Source organism: Excalfactoria chinensis, chromosome 7 (assembly GCF_039878825.1).
Source record: "Excalfactoria chinensis isolate bCotChi1 chromosome 7, bCotChi1.hap2, whole genome shotgun sequence".
Lineage (NCBI taxonomy): Eukaryota > Metazoa > Chordata > Aves > Galliformes > Phasianidae > Excalfactoria > Excalfactoria chinensis.
Window position 1 is genome coordinate 4,258,102 of NC_092831.1, and position 24,099 is coordinate 4,282,200.

General features: G+C 38.0%; 1 protein-coding gene across 1 annotated transcript in view; it reads left to right on the forward strand.

The window, feature by feature from the left end:
• LRP1B (LDL receptor related protein 1B) overlaps positions 1 to 24,099 on the forward strand; it is a 563,267-nt gene that overhangs the window by 232,596 nt on the left and 306,572 nt on the right. Inside the window, exon 3 of the mRNA XM_072342527.1 lies at positions 2,536 to 2,673. Coding sequence (XP_072198628.1) covers positions 2,536 to 2,673 — 138 coding nt within the window. The remainder of the gene's footprint in view (positions 1 to 2,535; positions 2,674 to 24,099) is intronic.

The window sequence follows — 24,099 nt, forward strand, 5'->3', positions numbered from 1 at the left end:
CAAAATGAAATACCGAAATCTTTAGCTTATCAGATTTTCTCCTGGTGAGATTTTAAATGTTAATTAAGAGAATCATTATTTTCACTCATTATTTTTAGAAGAAAAGCACATATGCTTATGGGTGGTTTTGTTTTTTGGCCTAGGACTCAGATTTTCTGTTTGATCAGGAATGCTGAAAGGACTCTAAGCAATCTGCCATGGCTTCCATAGTTCACAGGTCTAAGCAATTTTTTATGAATGTTCACTTTTTAAAGAAAAAGTTATTCTTTTCTTTCTTGGACTCACTCTCTATTCACAGTGGCTCTAAAGCAATGAATAAACAAGCCGTGGCAGGTAAATCAGATCACTGGTTTGGTTGAGTTAAACTGTAGGTGCCTTTGAGTCCTCATGGAACTGAAAAGGGAATCAAATGGAATGTTTCAGTTTTGTATGGCCTCTCTGACACTGAGCTCACGGCTGCTCTCTGTTGCTTTATTTTAGTTCTTTGGAAGCCCCATAGAGTGAGGCCAATACTGGTGGAAGCAGTCAGGTATAGCAGGGAGCTGTGTGTGCATGGGCTGCTTCTTGGGCCAAAGCATCACACCCTCGGAGAAGGGAGAAAAGAAAGAAAGAATATGCCAAAAAGCTAAGCATAAGCAACACCAAAAGGCAAAACTCCACCCTGTGTTCTTACGCACAGCTGGAAGGGGATAGAGCTGCATTGCCCCCACTATGTGCTGCCTTGACTCTCTCCTTCTCAGTGGGTTTTCTTACCACTGTCTTCAAGCCCAAACACTTAGGACACATTTTAGTCATCTCTCATCTGTCTTGTTAATTTCCCCTTGAATTTTAACAGAAAACATAGGGAAAAGTATGTTATTGGTGAAGAATTCTAATGTCTACATTTTCTTAGCACTTATTTAACCTAAAACACAGTGGGAATAGTTGCTTCATTTATTTTCACTGAGAAGATATTTAAACCCTTTATCTTAGGAATACAGTTTTTCTGAAAAACTGTAGATCATGTCTATAATAGAAATGATGCACTCCAGACACCATGCATTCATCCCTGCATGCATTACCGTTTTATCCCTAGAAACAGTGCCCAGCTTCTCTGTTAATCAGTGATATGGGTGGGAGGGATACAATGGGAGTCTTTCCTCTGAGCTCTGGTCTTTTGTGGTGCCCATTCTGAATGGTGGGCAGCCTGCTGATGGACAAGACAGCAATGAAAGTTTTTACTCCAAGTCTTTGCATTGGAAAAGTTTTTTTTTTAAGTTAGCATTTTCGTTTAGTGAACCATGCTAGAAACTATCTAAATGTGTTTAAAAATCCTAAATCCCCTCTGGAGTTTTGCTCTGCTTGGTCTTGCTGGCTCCAAGAGGCACAATCTGCTGGCACTGAGCTTTTCCCAGGGAGGAAGCAGCTCTCAGTTTCTCTCTGTTTCTTCTGCCCTTCATCTCAGAGCTAGCTCCTTGCAGAAGGTGAAAGCAACTTGCACTTGAGCGCAGTGCATCCTCGGTTATATTTCCCCTGAGGATTGGTACAAGCTGTCAGTTTAGCACAGACCCAAAGCTCCAATACGAGCAGTCAAGGAGGTTCAAGTTGCTTCCTGGCAATTTCTACACCTCCCGTCTCTGTGTAGCTAGTCATACACTGCACATAAGTTATGAGTCATCCTTTAAATGTGCTACACCATTCAGACCTCCAAATGTTCTCTGGTGTGTGTTAGAAGCCCCAAAGTCCTTATCATGAGAAATAACGTAGTTTGCTGTTTATTTCTTTACAATATTTTTAACAGTTAGAACCGTCACAAAGTGATAAACAGAAGAACCTCAAAAATCCTTGTACTTAACCGTTCGGAGTTAAGGAGCTGGTGTCCCCAAGGGAGCTACCACAGCATCCCTGTTCTCTCACTGTCATCCTGAGCTGCATGGTTCCAGGCACCTTTCTGGGATGGAGGGGCAGATTCTCTGATCTAATGCAGCCATAAATATGGAGCATTCGCTAGGAAGCCTGCTTTACTTCTAGGGAACCAGATTTAGCAGAAGGGTTGGACAAGGTGATCTCCAGCAGTCAGTTCCAATTGCTACAGTCTTATGATTCTGTGATGTATATGTATTTTCACAGAGAGCTAAGACTGTATATCAAAGCAGGAAATATTATACTAAGCTATTCTTGCTATGAGCATAGAAATCCTACATGATGGTTCACCAGGCAATTGCACAACTTTTACACTGTAATGTTTGTGAAGTTTTATTTTAGCATCTGTGGAATTTAGTATGAACAAAAGCCAATACTTTATTATACGTACTTTGGGAAGTAATCCTCTCTGACCTGCTGATTTCTTTTTAATTGCACTAATCTTTACTTGATGGTTTTAATTTGCCAAACTACAGCAGTGACGATGCACTAAAAAGCTTCAGAGTGGATTAATACACGGAGCGTTGCCCTTTGCTTCCAAGTGGAAATAGCATGCAGTGTAGAACTTCTTTTTGTTTTGCATTGTTGTAGATACAAAAGTCTCTGAAATGCATTTTCTGTGTCTATTTTTAGGTCCCGAAGAAGCAGATTTCAAATGCCCGCTGAATTATATGACCTGCATTGGTACAAACAGATGCATTCACTTGTCCCAGCTCTGCAATGGTGTCTATGACTGTTCTGATGGGTACGATGAAGGAGTACATTGTCGGGGTGAGTAGATTTGCTAAGCAAAAAATGCTTTAACTTGAACAAATTTCAATCAGTAGACTTACTGCTAGGACATAATTGTTGATGACCATTAGCTTGACTTATGTCCAGAAACAGAAATTCAAGAACAGGTTCTGGAACTTCTACTAGAATCAAATGTAACAATATTCGGTAAAAGGTAAGAGAAATGTGCTCCAGTTCAGAAAGCGAAATTAGAATTTTAAAGTCCATTGGACAGATTTCCAGAACTGTCATAATAAAATCCAAGCCTACACCAAAAATAAGCAAATAAAATTAAACAAGGAATGAAAAGTGCCATATGCAATTAATCAGTGTAATACTGCCGACTTCACAAAACTATGAATAGTAATTTTTACATAGCTGGGTGAGGATACAGGTTGTCATGCAATATATGACAATTCTTATTCATGGTGATGGGAATCATTTCTTTTTTTGAAGGCTCTATGTTGCAGTGCTTGCTCAACAAGCTTTACAGTAAATGAATGTTTGTGTCAGCATATTGATTTTAGCACTGGTCCCAGTATCCAAAAAGAAACCAAGCTGGCCACAGCAGTACATGACCCCCTACTGAGGCTTTCTGATGTTGCAGATGTGGGCTTTCTGTTTTTTGGAGAAGAGTATTTATGATCTCAGTGATTCATATGTTTCTATAAATGGCTCTGGATTGTGACAAAGGATTAAAACCTGCCCATGCTGTGTAATACCTTATATGTTAATATATATATATGTATATACATATACTGTAACTATTTAAATTAGGTGAAGAAAGGAATCAGAAAAAGAAATAGACTACAATCCTATGGTAGTGTAAATTAAGTGGGTTTTGTTTGTTTGTTTGTTCTATATGTAGCGTTTTGTGGTCTGTGCTTCAGAATGGAGTACCACATAAAGTCACTCGTCTCCATTCATCCCCTTTTAATTTGTGCTCCAACCAGCCTTGTGATGTTCAGATTGATTCCCAATCCTTTCTTTATTATCATAAATGAATATGAAAACTTCCCACTGGTAAAATTAATGTCTGCTCTGATAAATTATGATAGCATTTAGTAAAACATATAAAATGTAAACATTTGATCACAGAACACACGTTTGATGAAGTTCCTTAATAGATATTTCTATTAAGGTCAGAGATGGATAACACCTCGTTCATGTTTTGTGGCAATTTCCTACCATCTGTCACTAATATGTCAATATGATATGTTCTTATGTATCAGAAATTTGAATGCAGTATGGTATTACTGTTGAATGGAGAACTTTTGAGTCTTTCTATTGCTGTATTTTCTATATCCTGAATATATAATCGTTATATTTAGGTCATCCGTGTGGACAAAATTGGTGAAGTTGTCCCTGAAACTTTGTTGAGTAGTTAATTTTCCTGGTAGTAGTAGCAAAAATGGCATTCAAGTTATGTTTCTCTTTAGTTAAGATCATCCACGTGATATTTTTGATCGATCAAGGGGGAAACAGCCGTTTTAAACATGAAATTGCATAGAGTTTGCTTGGTCACAGTCCTATGTTGAAATGTTTTATTAGGGACACTCATCATTCTGTGAAAATAAGAAGTGGTCTGTGCAACAGGCCATTAACTCCTGATTAAGGCATGGGGCATGTGACTATGGCAAAGACATCGCAGTGTTCAGGTCACAGTTCCACAAGGGTGAAGGCTTCTGATAGTGCTTAAGAACTATTGGAGCACAAACATTCTGTAGCTGGAACTTTATTAATTTATTCTCCACATTTAGCATTCTTTTCTTCGTTCATTATATTATGATCTTAGATATTCAGGCATGCACCTTTCCCATAGAAATAAAAATATGGTCGTAACTGCAGGTTGAAATGGTAATGTATGTGAAATTTCAAGGAAATAGTAGTAAATACAATGACATTCCTTTCTCATCATCTTTTATTTCAGGCACATATGCATTTTTTGCTGGCGAATGTAATGCATAAATTCAGGAGGGGTTGTTGCAATACGAAATAAAAAATGTTTTATTATGTATAGCTGTTTCACATTATGTGTTCCAGTGTCCTTCAGAGTAGAAGGGGTCCTTAGTTCACTGAAACTCATAGTGTCTATAAGCAGTAAAACATCTGTATCTGGTCATTTTGGTTTCCTAGCCATTTTTTGACTAATTGAAGAATTCTTTAGAGATGCTGGAAGCATAAACGAGTTCTCAAAGTATACACTTCGCTCTTGTTTGAAGTGTAGTTTGGGGATGATCAATGTCCTTAGATTAGACTTGGTCAGGGAGATGGGTGCACTGGCTGTTTGGAAGCTTGACAAGTCTCAGGTAAAAATTACTGATGCCAGAACTAGACCCAGACATCGGTAGTTCTGGCAGAGGAGTGGTTCGAAGCTGTTCTTGTCAATGAAGCTTTTTTACTTCAGCACAATTTTTCATGTTTCTTCCAAGAGCCAGATCTCTATTTCTGTTGCATTTTCAACCACTTTCAAAGCTCAGCCAAGCAACACGCTGAGATTTCTTGTGCCACAGGGGAGCCGCCAAATTACCGCAAGCTGAACTATTTGAGCTCAGCATGTTTTCTTCCCACGCTTCATCCCAGCACACCGCACTCATGAGCTTGCCTAGGGCATTGCCAGTATGGGATTGGGACTGGCTGTGATCGGCTACCACAGGGGTCACATGCCTTTGCTTTGCTCCAGCCTCTGCTTCTGTGGTTTTCTGAAGGTGAAAATACCTCGTTCCTTTCTGAAGGCTTTAGGAACGGCTTAGACAAATACCTCTCAAGGATAGGAAGATGGAGTAACTTGGCCTTGAGTTGGTAAAAAATTAGATATATCCTTAAGGTAATTTCTAGAGAATTACAGTCACATTCCTATGAATCTTAGGAAGGGGTTTTAATAGGGCTGCAGAGGTGATCTGTGCAGTTCTATAAATCTGTACTTTTTATATAATGGCAAGAAATTGAAGATGATTTGCCACAATTAGTTTTTTCTCTGATTTAGAGCTGTAGAAAATAAGGACTTCTACAGAATATAGAACTGCCCTCTTTTCACTTAACTAGCTTAAGAACTAAGTTATTATTAATAGCAAAGGAATTATTATGCTAAAATTATGGACATTTCAGCCAGCAAATACTAAAAGATTACTGAAAAAAAAAAAATAAATGCTAGCACAAATGGTCTGAAAATCTTTGGCTTTGTGCCAGTCTGTCATAAAATGGAACACTTTTGGAGCAATTACTAAGGAACAAAACTGACAGAAATAACAGGGGCCCAGGTAAGAGCCCGGTGCAATTACATACTGATGCTCTGACATTAAAGGTGAGGTATGTTTTGCATCACACTGCACCGTCCATTACATGTGATGGGCACCGTTGTGGGAATACTGCAGCAAGTTTATCCCTCGTAGCTGACAAGACATTATAACAGCTTTAACAGCCTACGTGTCCAGCTCTCCAATGGACACATTAACAGGAAAGTATATGGGGACCTCATTAAACGGTCTTCTGTCAAAGCTATGATGTAGGTTATGCTCTGTGCTTTTTGGTTTGAGGACAGACAAGGCAATGCTTTGGGGAGAGAAGGGAAAGAGGAACAGTGGAGGGACAATATGGAGGTTTGCTCTTGCACTAACCCCTGAGGTGCCAAGCAGTGAGCAGGTTTTTGACGACACTTCCATTCAAGTCACTGTTACTGGTCAGCTCTCAGTAGTGTCTGGTGAGTACCCCATATGTGAAGTGCCAAGGATGCTTGGGGAGCCCACGGTGAGCACACATTGCTCATCCCGTCTCTGGGTCACAGCAGCTCCCCTCACAAGTCAGCTGCATGAAGCCTATGTCTGCGTCTTTTCCCATGTGTAATAGTGATTATTCAATCACATATTGAAATGAACAGTAATAGCGGAACTGTGGCATCCATTAAAGCCTTTGCTATTTTGAGAGTCACCGTCAAGGAACTGCCTGCATGTTTCCCTGATTGCCTTACCTGACCCTGGTGATGGGATGAGCCTGGGCAGAAGGAACAACCTGCTTTACATTTGGAATAATGTCTTATGAAAATAATTTGGGGAAAATGATATATTAATTGGGTTTAACCCAACATGTTATTATAAGCTAATTACAAATAAGAAAATGCAGGAGATCAGTCGTCACTTGATGTACTTTTAAAATTAAAGCTAGAATGTAACTGAACTTCACTGAGGTCTGATAGAATCCTTTTTGGATTTATTTGTTAATTGGGATCTGAAGTGTAGTCTCTAGTCTATAGAATATGCAAGGATAAACTCTGGATCATTTAGCATTAAAAAAAGCCCTGCAAAACACAGATACAAAGGATTTTGCTAAATAATTGGTATGTTTGCAGCAGCCTATAATTAGGGTATTAATTTTCAGGTTAGGGTTTCTGAATCAATTGTTACAAGATGCTGCTTTCATTGAATCGTGAATTCATTCACTTTATACAGATGGAACATTGGAAAATTCTAAGTAGCATTTACCAGAGGCAAAAACACACATTCAGATTTTTATGGAATCTTCAGACCTTTCAAGAATGAGAAATTGCAAAACTAAATATTGTAATGTTGTGGAGATAGATTTAGATCCGAATCTACCTGGTTTCCCTTCTCCCACCTCCCCCCCTTTTTCTTTTCTCATGAAGTATTGTTTCAAAGGAACAAAGAAAATCTAAATTAGTCTGGGATTGTAAATGTTCCCAGCGTTCTCTCGTGAGACCTTTCCTGTGCACACCTGCAAAAGAAATCTCTGTAAACTCATTTGGTTTATTCTGACAAGCTTGAAATCACTCATCATCCTCTAAGACTGTGATGTACAAAGTGTCACATCAGGTTACCGAATCCTTGAACCCCCAGGAAATCTCACACTGCTCCTGATGTACCGGCAGGGCTGCTGAAACCATCAGGTAACACTCAAAATTATTCCCTCTGCAACCACTCTGCATTTTGTAGCAAGCTTCTAGTTATAAGACAGAAAAGAGAAAAAAGCATAGACACTAAAATAAGATGATCATCAGTAGTCTTGCTTTGGAACAGGGCTGGTAGTAAATTACTATATTTGTCTGGGCATAAGCTTATCTTGCATTGCTGGGGTTTATTTTGTCTCCTTCTCATTTTACCATCCAACTATCCAGTTCCTTGTACATTATTCTCTTTCTCATCTTTTTACCTTAATGCAGTATGATGTGGCTCATTGAAATTATCCAAGGTCATTTAGTCTGTTCTGCTGTCAAGAGAAAGAAGTCATGGGCTTGGTGATTTAATAACTTTCTATCACAAAATCCTATTGCAGCGAAGCAAATTAAAGGTGGCTGGATGGGTGGGAGAGCAGAGGAAGGAATTTGAGTGATGTGATTTCATCCCACCTTTTATGGGCTGCTGCTAAAGAGATGTCTCAGGCCAGAATACACAAATGAACGCCATTGTTAAGATGTCAGTATTAGTATTGTCCATACATGATGTGTAGAATTTAGTAGTCTCACTGTATGTGAGAATAATAATATGTGATACCAGGTCATTAAAGAGCGTAGGATGCAGGCTGTGTAGTTTTGTGATTCTGTACATTGAAAGAGTAGTGCATGTTTTGCCTGCTCCCAATCAATATTCCCATTTCAAGTTGCACTGTTTGTTTTCTTGACAGAAAAAGTTGGATAGTGTTACTGGCAAATCATAGGTTGGCCAGCTACCGCCTCCCTCCATGTAACCGCTGACTATCTTTCCTGATAAGCAAAAATGTGCATATATTTTCTTCAAGGTTATGGAATTATTTTTACAGTGGGAAATGCACTCTTGGAGATTTGAACCATGGAGTTCTTTCTCATCTTCCTTACATGATGGGATTAAAGATTATAACTCCAGTACTTTAGTTCTTCTATGGTTCTGTTGCCAAGTAAAATGCATAAAGCTTAACAGACTTTAATATCTTATATTTTAAACTAGATCATGGTTGTTGATCAAACCAGTTAGCTGGCATGGTGGAGAGCAGACTTACACAATCTTGATGAAAACAGCTCCAGTGAGTGCAGCAGGGGCATGCAATGGAATGATCTGAGAAAGCTTTGTTCTACATCCATGGGATTTAGCTTAAATGCTCTTTGTTGTTGCCTGCTGTTACTGTTTTGAGGATGCCCTCGATTGAATAAAGAAAACTGACATTCAAACTCTTACAGTAAGCATCCAATTCTCAGTGTTCAGTTTCAGTTTAAAGAATTTTAATTATCTTTCTCTTCATTAGTGTGTAGGATTACCTTAGTACCTAATAAGTTTTCTTGCTACAGCCAGTGACATTCTTTAAGGAGTTATCTCATATAACGTGTATGTATATCTGTGTATGTGTGTAAAAATGAAAATTAATTACAAAGTACTTTTATTTAGATAAATACTTTAGGCATAATCTCTATATTAGAAATTCCGGGGCAGAAAGCCCTGAAATTCATAAATACACTCCATGAGCAGGAATTAGAGCTGCTACTTGGCTTCCATTATTTCACATCACAGAGCATATCTTCAGTTCATCTTCAAAACACAGACGTGGAGACAGCTTTCCAGTGAGGAGAAACTAAGGCCCTGACACCAAGTGCTTACAGAACTGTAGTAACCTCGAGGCATTGAGGGAATGATGGCAAAAGGTTTCTCATCTGCTTACTGGAGGGAAAGGAAGGTATAGTTTAGACTTCCTGAAGTGTTACTTTTACTTCTTAAAGTTTCAGCTTGAAGTTTTGTTGTTTTCTTTTTCTTTTTTCAGTATGTATCTTTTGGAGTATATGGCAACTTTAAATTTATACCTATAGAGTAAGACTTCAGTTAATGTTTCTTACATTAATCATAAAATTATATCTGGTGAGAAAAACCAGATTGGAAGTACCCATCCACCAATAAAGCCATCACTATTCAATCTCCATAGATTCTTATTCTAGTGACATTATTTGCGTATTCATTGCTCACATCAACAGAATTGTAAAGGAAGTGAGTAACCTGATGTTTGAAGTTAGAATGAAAATTAAGTTTAAGGTACATCTGATGAAAAACATGGCTTCGGTCTCCTTAAGTTTATTCATAAAGCCGACCTAAATTTATAAAATAGTATCAAATGGAAAATAGATAAGAAAAGAGCAAATTCCAGGGCTGGCATCACATAATTTGTCAGAAGTGTAGTTGTCAGTTTTCTGCCCCAGGAGCCCTCAGCCAAGCTAAATTATGAGACTTGGTTTCACGTTCTTTCTCTCCCTGCCTGAGGGGATTTGACTTCCCAGCTCCTTATCTTCCCAAGGTGAATAAACAAACGAGCAAACTACAAGATGTTCTGCGTAGGGGATACAGCTCCTCCTCATGGCTCTCCTCTCTGACATAAGCAGTTAAACATTTATTATAACAAATACTTGGAGCTTCAGCTGTGTTCATTATATTTCTTTCCCATGGCGAAGAGTCAGTCTGGTTTCAGTTAGTTCTGTCTCAACCATTATTTCTATATTATTAACCAAAATGGTTTAATTTTGAGTGTTGGGGTAAATGTACTCCCACTTGGCATACATATATGCTCCTGTGCAGCATCCACTTTCCTGGCCATGTAAGTACAGTGTATTTCTGAGAACTTGGAGGCATCATTTTGAGGCCACTCACTGAATCAGACAGCAATCTTCAGCCTCTATGCAGTGTTGAAGCACTTTGGAACTCTCTGGGGAAGGCTGGTCTCCTTCCCTGCTGACATGCTGCCTGTAGCACAGCGCATTCCCATGCCTCTGGAGAATGACTGAATGAAAAGGGCATCTCAGAGCAGTGGATTTAGGGCACTCCTGGAAAAAGGAGTTCAAGAGCCTATAAATTGTGCAAAGATATGAACATGTTTCTCTTGGGTCCCCTGTCTTACTTCCCTTGAGAATAAAAGAGAAACAAATTGAAACAAGTAAAGGTTTCATTCAAGCGGTTCTTACCCTTCCTTTCTTGCTTTTCAGTAGCTAGAAAGCATTGTGTAGGTTTTACAGAGGCTTCCTGATATGTAGTCTGTTATATCAAGGAAAACAGGATTGCCAGGCTTGAATCTTTTCAGGTCAGTTATTTAGACAATCAGAAAACTTGATGAAGGGAGGCTTCCTTTGCCTGGTTTTTAATCATCCCTTTAAAGTGTTCAGAAGGTAATACATCAGGAAGATTTCTTTAGGCTATTCTGCCTTTTTACACGATACAATTTAAAGGCGAAAAAGAAAGAAAGAAAGAATAAAAACTCATTCATTTTTCTTCTAGACAAGGATTTCAATTTCTTACCACATCCCTCTTCTTGCATTTTGCAATTTTATGTTCAGGAAACTGTATAATCAGAAAATCTAAGTCATTTTCAAGTCTTGTAATACAATTTAAAAATTAAAAGTTACCATCATTCCTTAGACAGTGGTAAACAAGTCAAGATGACATCAGCAATCTTAAGTGAGATGGATAACATTCAGTGGTGTGAAAAATTTTGCTATAACACTTTGAGAAATAACCGTTGGTCTTCCTATCAGAAGCAAGAACATGCATATAGCATGGTCTGGAAGGTTTTGGTCATCTTTTGTTCACAAAAATCTGAGTCAAAAAAGCATAACTTTATAATGACTTAACCTTTAACTCAGTGTTAAGATATGTATTTCAAGTTACGTGTGAAAAAATACAGGTTAACATATTGTGAGACAAAAGAAATTAAAAGTGTAGGGAGATGTGAAAAAGAGAAGTGATATCATGGGAAAATACAGACAGTAAATGGCAAGTAACAAGAATTGCAAAAAACAATTAAGAAAGAATGAAAACTAGGAATATACAGAGGTCCATCAATCCAAGGTTTGGTGCATTGCTATATGTGAGGGCTAGTAAAGCAGACCCGTGGTTGAAACTTACTATTTTTCATCATGTTCTTACAGATTTTGAGCTGAGGAAAGTGCATGCTCCTGTATTACATACTGCAAACTCCCATTTCTTGGAATTTGGAGACAGACAAAATTCACCCGGAACTGAAGCTCTTAAAATTCACAAGTGACATTAAATAGTACTTGTACAAGCTTCAGTAGTACTCACCTAATAAAAGTAATAGAAATTGGCTACAATAAAGTCACATATAATTTATAGTGTTATTGTGTTGCAGAAGAGACAGATTCCAGTTAATGTCTTTCTTAACCAAACACATTGTGCAAAGAAAACAGAGGTCTTCTCGATTGTTCTCTGTGCGAGTAATGTGTTCCCAAGGTTCTGAAGTTAATCTCTTCAATTATGAAAGCTCTTGTTAAAAAACAAACAAATAAATAAAATAATAAATAAATGAAATAAAAATAAATAAATAAATATGTGCTCTACAAGGGAAAAGAACTTAGTTGGGACCCAGTCTGAATCCTACTTCAATTGACGGCAGTATCCCCTTGAGTGTTGGCCTTTGGATAGGCCTTTGGATGGGGCCTATCCAAACCTAAAAAATAGCTTGTGCTTAACTTCTAGAAATGCTCGTATTGGAATGGTGTCAAAGCATTTATATACACAATAGGATCATTATTTTTCAAGAAACTAGGAAAATGCTAGATGCAGAGAAGGGTGAGCTGTATCTGAAGTGCAGGATGTGACCTTTTCCCACTCTGTGTGTGGAACACTAATATTTTCTGGCATGTATCAGTTGTTGAGTGAGGATGTTACGATGGCATCAGTTGCTCTCTGAACTTTTTAACTCTGGGAAATCATGCTGTAGAAAGGTATTCGATGACATGAAAGTTCCTGAGACTACATTTAACATCTTTCTAAATTAATTTCTATCCAGTCATTCTTAAGCTCCATTAACACGGAGCAAAGCATTAAAAATATCACTTGGTAGATAAGTTATCTTATACATTGGATAGGTTGGTGGAACAATGGACTGTTGTCAGCTTTCAGTTTTTCCCGAAAGAAGTGAAGGCCAATAAGAGTGTAAAAGAGGAGGAGTTTGCAGCACAGCAGCCTGTGATTACAAAAATGGGTTTATCAGTTGCTCAGTGACATTTTTCTGACCCTTTGGGATGTAGCTTGGTTTCCAAGCTCGTGTGATCTTCCATGAGAGCTGATGTCACGTTCCCAGAGCCAGATTAGCCAGAGAGAAAATGTCTGTGTCTTAAAATGAAAGAGTCATTTATAGCGATTTAAGCCCCAAACACATCTCCTCACCATGCTACTGAAGGTCAGAATCCTTGCTCATTAAGAACTACATAGAGCCTTTTAAACAAATGCACTTTTTGATTACCAGCAGGCAATTCAGCACAATTTGTTGCTATCTATGGTACTTTTTATTTTCTAATGGTCTTGCATATTTGATAGCTTCTTTCAAAATTATGCATCGGATGAAGGGCCTGCCACTAGTTTAGCTGACTTTTTCTCCCCCTTTTTTTTAATGATGTTCATCTCCTTGAATTTATCAGAAGAGAATCCAGCTGTGCCTAGGAAAGGCAGCTCTTTGTATCTGTTATGTATATCCACTGAGCAAATCTAACAGTAACAGAAGTCCCCCTAAAGGATGTTTTTGGGTTAGGGAGCCTGAAGCTGTGACCTAGGTACTTGTGTCCGAGGGAATATGCAAGAGGGGAAGTGTCCTCTACTACAGGACAAGAGCTGTTTGTTGCTCTACCACCTGTTCTCACTCTGCCTAATTTGAATCTATTCCTTGCAGTATCGTCCCTGCTTTTAAAATAAAGCTACTGTATTTGAAGGAATAATCTTGTTTGGTATATTAATTTTAAACATGGTGATGAGGTCTTTCCATGGCAAGCTGTCTTGATCTTACTTTAAGACAATCTCAGGAACCATCCCAAAAACCTACTGGATGAATGATGTCCTTGCAGGATAACAGCCTGTGCCCCTGACTGGTTTTGTCATCATTTTCCTCACCACTTCTTAGTTGCATTCTTTGCTATTGACTAATAATTTATTAAAAGCAAACATATCATCATTTAATGTGCATTCAGATCTTGATTTATTTGCTCAACTAGATTTCCAAAGTTAAAAGAATGTGCAGCCACATTGTATGTTCTCTTTTAAATGACAGAACAGTTCCATCCAGGATCAAGGCTTTACTGCCATAGAGTTGCAGATTGGGAGAATAGCTCACAATTCTGAACTATCAAAACATTTAGTTGTCTTTTAGAGAATTGGAGCTGTTTTCCTTCACTGAAAGACAATGATGTGATCCGAGAGCAGCATGAAATATTTATGCACAGGTAATTTTTAGGTGCAAGTGTTGATTTCTACAGGAAACTCACAAATGTAGCTTTAAATTCAAAAAGTAATGGCACGTAGCAGCATCAGGAGAATAAAACAGGATGGGAATAAGGTCTGTGCTGCAAATGGTTATTCAGCTACATAAAAACAAAACTGTTCTGATAACCCGAGTACTTGCATTTAAGGACATTGTAATTAGAAATACTTTTGTGGAGTGTAACTATTCTGCCATGAATTGACACAAACATTTTATGTTAAATAATAATAAGATAATTATGAATTTAAGTGGACACAGCATGGAGCCTGTCCTTGTACTTCTTGCTAAATATGAATGTCATATGCTGCATAAGAATCATCCTGAAAACATGGCTCTGCTTAATGTAGGAGCTGGATGTTTTGATTTTAAGAAAAGGGAAAACAAACACATATCCAAACAAAATCTCATGTTGCTCATAACGTCTAGTGTTAGAGGAAAGGATAAAACAGTCTTCTTCAAACAGTAATTTCCCTCTCTTGAGCTTAATGGAAAAATGCTTTAAACATCATCATACTTCTTAGAGACATTATGTGGATTATTGTTAAGATGAAGTAAAATGGAGATCATAGATGATTCCTCTCTTAAAGTTAGTGGTTTCTATATATGTACCCTGTCTAGGTTTACAAAGAAGAACAAGATGAAAGGCTGAAAATGCCCTTACATGATCCCAACAGAAAATCAGTCTTTCTACTATTTGAAAACAGACCTCTTATTCTGAACTGCACTGTTATAGGTCAGGTTTTTTGACATTGTCTTGAAACTGATGTAAAGAAATGTACCATTCCAGTGCTGAAACTGTTAAATTTGTGGGATGTAAGGAAAAAAAAGCAAACGTTCCATAAAATACAGAAATTTGCAATCATGTAATTCACGTACCTTAAAAAGGTCCACCCATTACATTTAATGAAAAAAATTGCTTTCAGTCCAGGAATTTTTTTCCTTCTGATGACAGAGGTCTGCAACTGGGAGAAAATATGGGAAAATTGCCTCAGCTTGCCTAAGAGTTGCTATGGTCTGAAGGAACCTTTGCTGTATAACTGAGGATATATATAATAAGTAAAATACAAACCTGAGGATGTAAATGATACATAGTATAGATAGAAGGTGGGCTAGTTTGGACCTCAACTCTACGGCCTTCCTCATCCACACCAGCACAGGTATAAAAGGAGATGCAGCGTTTTGAATGAATTTACCCTACATTATTTGTGTATGGAAAACCAATCTGTTGGTCTTAATAAAGCTGCCATCAGTTCAGCAATGTTACGCAAGGGATCGAGGAAGCCCTTTTCTGTCTGTAAACCATAAGTGAAAGTAGAAATAGCTGTTGGCTCATGTTAGTATGAGTTACAATCATCTTGGAAAGTAAAAAGTAATATGAATGAAATACAATTCTTGTTAAGGGATCCATCTGCAGGCCTTTGCTTCCAACTTCAGCTGTGAAAGTGCTTCTCACATGTTTCTTTCTTCCCTAATGAAGGCACAGCTGTGCATTTAGGGGGTTCTGACAAAGAGTATGGTTGTGGAGTTCTGCGCTTCCAGAATAATTTATCTGCCTTCCAAGAGAGTTGTTCTTAGGAAACTTATTCTTAGTGACATTAGTACTGGCTCGTATGGTGGGCATGTTAGGGAGGCGGAAGCATCAAAAAGCTACAACAGTTTGGGAAATGTTTTCATCTTCCAGAATTTCTCTCTGCAATTTGATTTTGAAGCCTTTATGGAAAGATAAAGGAATATAATTAGACTCCCAAATGCTAGGGGAAAAAATATATCTATCTATGTATTCATTGTGATAAAGATTTAAAATAACAATTGGAAATTAAGGTCTTTCAAAAAATGAAATATTTTAAGAATTGGAAGATTTGCTGCATTTGGATGAGTATTGCTTTGTCTCTGTGATTTCACCTTAGCTGCTCTGGAATATGTAGTCAAGCCTTTGTAGAGAAGCTTACTAATTCTTTTGTCTGAATCCATATCTGTTATTTTTAAGAGATGTGTGTCACCAGCTGCAGTGTAATTTCCTGTTAGAACGTAACACTAACATTTCTTTGAGCTCCTCAGAGAATCACCTAAAAATGGATGTTTTCAGGGATAAAGAGACACATAATCCAAAACACTGCAGGATAAAGCTTTTAAGGTTCTTTTGAAATTAACTGAATTTCATCACATTCATTCATATTTGTTGTCAGAAATGGTATTTTTTTTTTTTTTTTTAAATAAAATTGTGTTTCAATTGTGGGCACTTGGACTCCTTAAGGAAATCAGGAGATATAGAGAAGTTCTAGAATGATACAAAAATTTTTCAGAAGATATGAAGTAGCATCCTTAGCAAATCAGGTATTTGCCAATAGTACTAAGCAGTGTAATTGCTGCCAATCATTATTTCCTTCCTATTTGCCCATATTCCTAATGCGATAAAGACTGAGATTTTTGCAGCACAAAGTTCTGACTTTTCAGAGGACCTTGGGTCCGTGCCTTGAACTCCTAGGTACTAATGTAATAATAATTATTTGTTACTAGTCTCTTCAAAGGTGATTATGCATGTAAGGGAAAACCAGTTGGTTATTATGCATCAGAAGGATCAATGAGGCGGTAGGGTACCATAGAATAAAACATCAACGATTTGCCTGCTATATTCAGGACATGCAACAGGCTCTGCTAATTAAAACTAACGAGAATAGAGAAAATGTTGCCTGCTGTGTTCCAATGAAGAAAATAGCTCAAGCAGTTTCTATGGGATTTGATTGATTTGCAAACTAAGAGAGTAAGTTTGAGGGAAAGAAAAAAAAAAAGACACATAACTGCACAAAGTTCCTAACAGTCTTTAGTATTTAGGAGGAATCACAAGTTGGGGGGAGGTTTTGAAAGGAATGATTTAAACGTTTGCCTTTTTTCCTCCCTAAGTAAGAATCAATGGCTATTTGCCTTTAAAGTTCCCATAATCTCTTACTAGAATGAAAATTTCAGAATATGTTTCTCTCTTTACCATCAAATGCTTTGTGGATTTATACTGATGAATATCCATATCCTATTTGCAATGGCGATGTGTGCTCCTTTTAATCCATTCATCTTTCAACAGTGACAAACGGTGGCTGTTTTCTTTTTAGTCATAAAGTTAAAAAGGAAATGTCGGTGAGTGAAAGAAAGTGATTTTCATCTTTTAAAATCACCACAAACCCATTTGTTATTGACAGATGCCAAAGAAGGTCTCAATCATTTCACGTGGTTTTAAGGCAATGATAGCTTTACTTGAGCACATTAAATCTTCACTGGTGTTTTACATAAGTCATCAGTTACCTCATGGCTGTTGTTCCTTGCTGGGGCAAAATGATCAAGTTGGTAAGTGCATGAGTTACATACTTTAATCATTGATAGGAATACCAAAATCTGTTAATCATTTTATTGTTGTTTAACCAGTGTTACATTGTTGGGCCTGATTTGCCAGTACATTCATGTGTTGTGTTTGGTGTTTTGTCACTGAATTATGATTTCATTTTCCTTTGACCTTGTTTGTCCTTTGCTCACACAATTGCTGAAACAATTTAGTTAAAATAAAAAATGACCCAAACTTTTATTTTTCAATCAAACTGCACAGAGCATAAATCTTAATTAAGCTGACAAAAGTTCAGCTGATTTTCTGCTGTGGTTGCAGCCGTGAGTGCTGGCAAGGGACCAAGCACCATGAACAGTCCAACCTGGAGAACCACTTGGACAGGCCAGGAGACATCTCCAAAATGTCCCATGGGTTGTCATAAATCCTCATAAACCACAGTCAGAAGACTGTTGGAATTATATCTTGATTTATTTTTTTGGTTTTTTAAGAAACTAATAAACAACACATATTACTGCTTCAGTAGTTACAGCAAATTTGTCTTTTGTTAAACATGCTGTATGGGAGATTGGTAATCACAGCCTGAACCTCTGATTAATCAGCTGAGGCAAGTATGGGGTCAGCTGTGGGAGCACAGGTGAGAGTGATGTAGCTGTGCTCCTGGAAGGGGTGGAGCTTGACTCCATCCCCTCTGAGACCTCATTTAAGGGCTGACTCCCACTGAAGCAGTATCTCTTGGAGATTGCTCACCGGTGAGGACTGCCCCAGCATCTTCAACCAAGGCACCACCACTGGTGAGTTTTCCTTTACTTATTCCTTCTGTACATTTGCTACCATCTGTATATTAATAACCAATACACATGTAAATAGCTGGAGCAACTTGTCTGTTCTAATGTGATGCTTTTGTAGAATTCTGTGGTTCTAATTTGGTGCTATACGTGATAAGTACAAGATTACCTTTATTTTAGAGTACTTCAAGCACTAAAAACGTGCTCATCCATGGGAGGAGTGCAACGTGGTTATGTTCTTGTTGTTTGTTGCTTGGGAAGGCTGATGTGACGTTTTGAAACCTAGAATTTGATGCTTACCAGAATTGTGATCTTTCCCGGAGTTTGAATTTAATGTGGTATATTGATATAAATGTCACACATTGTTCATGTTGTACACCAGACAGAAGGAGAATCACAGAATGGTTTGGGTTGGAAGAGGTCTTTCAGATCTAGTCCCTACCCCCCGCTATATACAGGGACAGTTCCCTCTGTGTACTGGTAAGTCTATCTCAAAGGATTTCTTCATCATTTGAAAATTAAACTTCCTAAGCATTCATATAATGTATCATATTTATCTAAATCTGGACCAAACTAATCAATCTTCTACCCATAAGTGGTATTATGATGATGATAATTAATAAGATAACAGGTCTAACTTTCGTGTGATAAGCTTTTCTTCAGGATAATGAAACTGTGCAAAAACAAACAGAAACTTTAACTTCTTGGGGATTTTGTATTGTTTAAGTTGGAATCCTGTGAGTGATGAGGAGATGAGAGACTGTCCTTCCCTGTTCCAATAACCTCCAAGATAACATATTTGTGTGATTACCGAATTCGCCTGTTTCCAAAGTTAATAGTAGTGTGAAACAACCTTGTCTTCAGTTTGTATCCTGTACTGTGCCAGACATATTAATGAACAATTCTAACAAATAGTTGTAATAAATAACTTTGGGCTTAAAGGCTGATGTAGACAGTTTAGCCCAACTAAACCAGCAAGTTTGCTCCTTTCTAATGTTGCATACTAGTGCAGATCAGAGCAGTGTCTATGTGCCTTAAAACTCCCACAGCTCCTCACCTTAGGTTTGGATTCAGCTCTACGCCTGTCATGGAGGATGATTGTAATTGTTGCTAGTTAACTGCCTTCTCCATCTGTGCATCAATTGAGGGGATATCCTCCCAAACAAAAACAAATCTGGCGGCTGCTTGGAAATTTCAAGCAGCTGTGTCCTATATAGGTAGGGCTTTATGCATGCTGCTGCTGCTGCTGCTCCGAAATCACCACTGCTGAGACTACTGCATGCTCAGGGTGGATTGGGAATGTGATCTGTTAAAGAGAAAATTAACAACACAATGAAAGAGGAATGTTTGCTTTTAACAGCTCTCCTTTTATCTTCTTTTCAGTGCTTGTTTGTGCTTTATCTTCTTCATGTTATGGCAGAAGTTATGAATGCTGATGAGTCAATGCAGATCCTTAAGTACTTATTCTGGGAACCGTTTACCTATTCATATAATGAAAGCTGAAGTCAGATTCAGTCCATTTTACACAATTTATTTCCTAAAAGCTGCCTACAGAGTGCTTTGTGCAGCAAGGAGGGCAATTTCACATGAAGAGAATCTCATGTATTCCAGTGCTAGCCTATAAGTAACTTGTATTAGTTGTCTTGGTTGTAGAGAAGGCACCAGAATGCTTGTGTTTCCAAATCACTATGAGCTGAAGAGGAAAACGGAATACAGTGGGTAGGTGAATAAAATGGAGAAACAGGAGAGCAAGGGCCATGTCAATGACCTCAGCAGTAGCCCAGTGATGGGCTTAGATCTGCTCCTCTTGCACTGGGTGTGCCAAAAATTGCCAGTATTTTTTTCTGTGATGCTATGATCTGTATGGATTTACTTCCACTATTTTCTATAATTCTCAGATAGCATTTTTAGAATAATTGGAGTCTCTGTAACAGATTCCACACCTTCTACCCCAGACATGAATGCATTTCAGTTTGGGGACAACCATTAGGTATCTTACAATTGCTTTATGATCTGTGTGCATGGATGACTATCTCTGTTCAATAGGGCCTTGGATATTTTTATGGAACTTTCTGAGCACTTGTATTAACGTTTATACTTTTATTGCTTTATATTGCTTAACCTCCCACACTAAAGAGGTGTTGTATGCAGTACTTCTAAACCAATAGTTGGGAATCCTAGTTTCTTGCTTTCAGTTTTGGGGAAGACAATACATTGCTCCTGTGTTCATTGCTGCTGCTTTCTCTCAAGGGCTTCTTGGTGTCAGCTTCTGCGTGGTCTTCATGCTTTCTCCCAAAACACATTGGAATCTTCTGCATTGAAATCAAATAGAAAAAAAGAATACTTCCATCTTGTTGGTTTCATTTGTTTTCTGACTCATTCTAATGCACAGGATTATGCTCGCCAAAACAAATTACACATTGGAAGCAGTACAACAAAGGTATGTACTGTTTCAGTGAAATTAAGTTGATCTTGGCAAAACTACACAAATATGAGTGAAGCCCAACTGTGCGTGTTAAGAAGACAATAAATGATAGTCGTCTGTTTTCACACCATTTTTAAACAAAATTGTTATTCATTGCTGCACTGTCAGTGCTTCCATCCCTTCTTCTGTTTTCTCCACCTCCTCTGTCCCACCAGGCTTGGTGTCGATTTCTGGATGAATAATAACATTCTACAGAAGAAAGGTTTGTAATTTGTGATTACAAAAATTCACGTGCTTCCCTAAGAACACCACAACCTGCAAGAGCTGTGCGTGTCCTGAAGGTGCAAGAAGACTTTCTTATCTTGCATCCTGTTGAGCTGGGTAACAAATATAACAGGGTGGCCAAAGCATCCAAAGTGGCTGCCATCTGATCTGCTGCCAGATTGGCTTGGGTTTTGCTCCTTATTTTTTAATGCAAATCTCAGAAATAATTATGTGTATTGTAATTATTGGTGTGTTATTGCCATGGATTTGTTGTACAGGAAAAAATAAATCTGTATTCCGTGGAGTCTAAATTGCACTGAATATCCACAGGTATTTACTAGCTACTTCCACTGTTCCTGCTGATTCTTTATGTGAGTCAGTGAGGTCATTTGTGATGCTTGAGTCATTTCTCTCCCTTGGGCACTCTTACATGCCGTAAGAAAACCAGTTAAAAAACAGAATCCTGGTTCTGCCAATATTCCTTACTGCCTGCTATCAAAAAGGGCTTGGCAGTTCAGTCCTTTGCACCAAAGCTCCCCTTTGCCCCAGATGACCATCAGAATTGTGCAGTGTGCTGTGGCACAGTAAAGTCAGCAGCTGGTTCCTGAATATCCTTCACAGGATTGCTAACCTGAACGGCCCCTGTGGCACAAAGACAAGAGGAGAGGGAATGTGTTGCTCTAATATTCCATACTGCGCTAAATTAGAATCCATTTTAATGATGCTCCATTTTTCTTATGTCCATCCCAACACTTATTCGCATCATATGTACTTTATGGACAAACTGCAGGCTCTTTTCTGCTGCAAATTCTAACTGTGAAGTTAGAAGAAAAACGAATAGTGTCTCACCACTGATTTTCCTCCTACGTGGTACGAAGTGCAATCTGCTGCTCGGGCTGAAAGAAAACCATGGGAATGAGGATAAAGGAGGCTGTGAAGTGCATTTATTGGAGTATTCCTGTCATCCTGAAGAGAGAAATAGTTCAGTACTGGGATGTGTGGGCTGGGTTCCTATATGTATGTCTCCTATGTATAGGAGAGTTTTTCTAGTCCCTGATTGTTTATGTCGCAGGATGTTCAAACTGTCAGTGAAATTGCATGAGTTCTTCTAATTTCTAGGGACTGTTCCCAACTTTAACATCCCTAAACATTTTTATTTATTTATTTATTTTAATGTAGATTATCCACTTCAAGACCTTTTGCCTCTTTCCTGGTGAGGTCTCAGTACTTCCAGACTGCAGTCTAATGAAGGATAATTAATATAAATCTCTCTGCATTTAATCATCTTCAGAGTCCTTCCTTCTTCTTAGATCGTTCCCAGTAGGCCCTCATTAGCTCCCACCAGCATCTCTTACTTACTATTCTGTAAGCTTGAAAAAGTTGTGGAAATGACAGAATTCTTCCTGTAAACTGGCCTATTCACTTCAGGGCAATTTGTAAGCCTTTTGACTCTGTCTTCAGTACTCCAATTTCTACAATTGCCAGTGATTATAAGCAAACCTCTGGTCATACGTGAGTCTTCTTCTATTTTCTTTCCTGCATGTCCTGCCCAATGTTCTGTTTGCAAACAGCTTTCCCCATCAATTAAAACAGAGTTGAGAGAGCTAGGGTGATACATGAAAGGAAACATCAAACAAGTTCCTGGCCAAGGTCATGATTATTCTGTTGTTGCTCGTACACACAATGAGAAGAGATTTGGTGTTAGTTCACACTGTGGTAAATGAACGCATATTCTCTTACAAGCATACAGGTCTCCGTATCACAGTCAGTGAGTTATCTGCTGTCTAAGCACCCATGTTCTAGAGTTACTCATATCTTCAGGGGAAAGAAACATTGACCTTGCCCTCTTGGAATGAGTTACATTTTCCAATCTGACACTGCATTTTAAAAGCAGAAGTTATTTTTACTAATAGTTCTATGTATGCATTTGTATAAAGGCAGAGGTGATGATGCCTTGGTTGATCACCACCATTTGGGAGCCGCCTTCTGCTTTTGTTCCCTGTCCAATCCTTTGTGTGAGAAATTGTCTTTTGTTAGTTTTTTACAGTAGGTTTGCTTTGTTCCATATATTCCAACACCATTTTGGTTTCAGTATATCTCAGATTTTGTTTTGATCAGCTTTGCTGCATGTTCATGAATTTTTCTTGCCTGTGATAATCAGTTTGTGTCACTGGAAGCTGTTGAGAACCAGCAGATTCATTTAAAGGAGACAGCAGGTATGTCTTTAATGTGGATGATGAAATTAAGAAATAGTTGATATACTTTGGTTGTTGAATTAAGATGTTTCCTCAAATCTCCATTTAAATTGTTTTCATCCTCATTAGTATGTAATAAATAAATATCACAAGAGTCAACTAATTGAGAGAGCAAAAAACTTTAAATTCCTGCATAGAAATCTTTCATTTTAGCACCTCAGATTTTCTTTTTTTCCCCCTTAGCTGCCATTTAACAGGTACAGGGACTAAATTTAGTTCATTCTGCACCTCTAGCAGATGTTGCACTTCTGGCAAGTGTTCCTCAGTGAAAATTCTGTGCATTTTAGTTATTTTAATATAATTTCCCGATTGAAGATGCAAAGGAAAATTATATAGGCATCTCTTTTGAGTTAATACAATAAAATAAGCTCCTCTGTGTTTCCCTAAGTTTTGTAGTTTATCCATGTTTTGATTAAAAGAAATTATACACAGAAAGGCACCAAGGGATAGAAATTAATTCTGAGATAATCTCGGTGATTCATACATTTTATGAGAATTTAAGTCCAAATTCGAATCACTGTAATTAATTGATTTTAGCGAGATTAGCTGAATTATACTTGGCAGAATGGGCCTCTGAGCCTAACTAAAGATGCCTTTCTTAGATGAGTTTGCAAGTAAAATGTAATCAAACTTGCAAACCTGTGTCCTTGTTCTTGCAAAGAGATATAGATGGACAACCCTCGTGTGTGTGTGTGTGTGTATGTATATATATATATACACACACACATATTTTCTTAAAGCATATCTGCATGCAAGGGAGGTAGCAAGTTCTGGAATAAGGAAAGTATTAAGTTGTTTATTTTCCAGCTGCCCACCCTAGAGATACCTACAGTGCAAAAGGTCACACAAATATTCTGAAACCACTTTCTTAGATTTCAGAGAGATTTCTGCATTGTGTTGAATTCAAGGCTATCACTTCTTACCCCCTCTCTCATCCCCCACCCCCCCCCCAAAAAAAAGCAGGAAATAGTGATACCTTGAAATTCTCCCATACTTGAATTAAATACTCTCATAGGCATTGCCATTGACCAGTCTGATTTTATAGTCTGACAGCCCAAAGCATGCCAGGCAACATTTTTATTTCCAATGTATAGATAAGGAACAAAAACAGAAGAGTTTAAGTGACTGAGCAGGAAA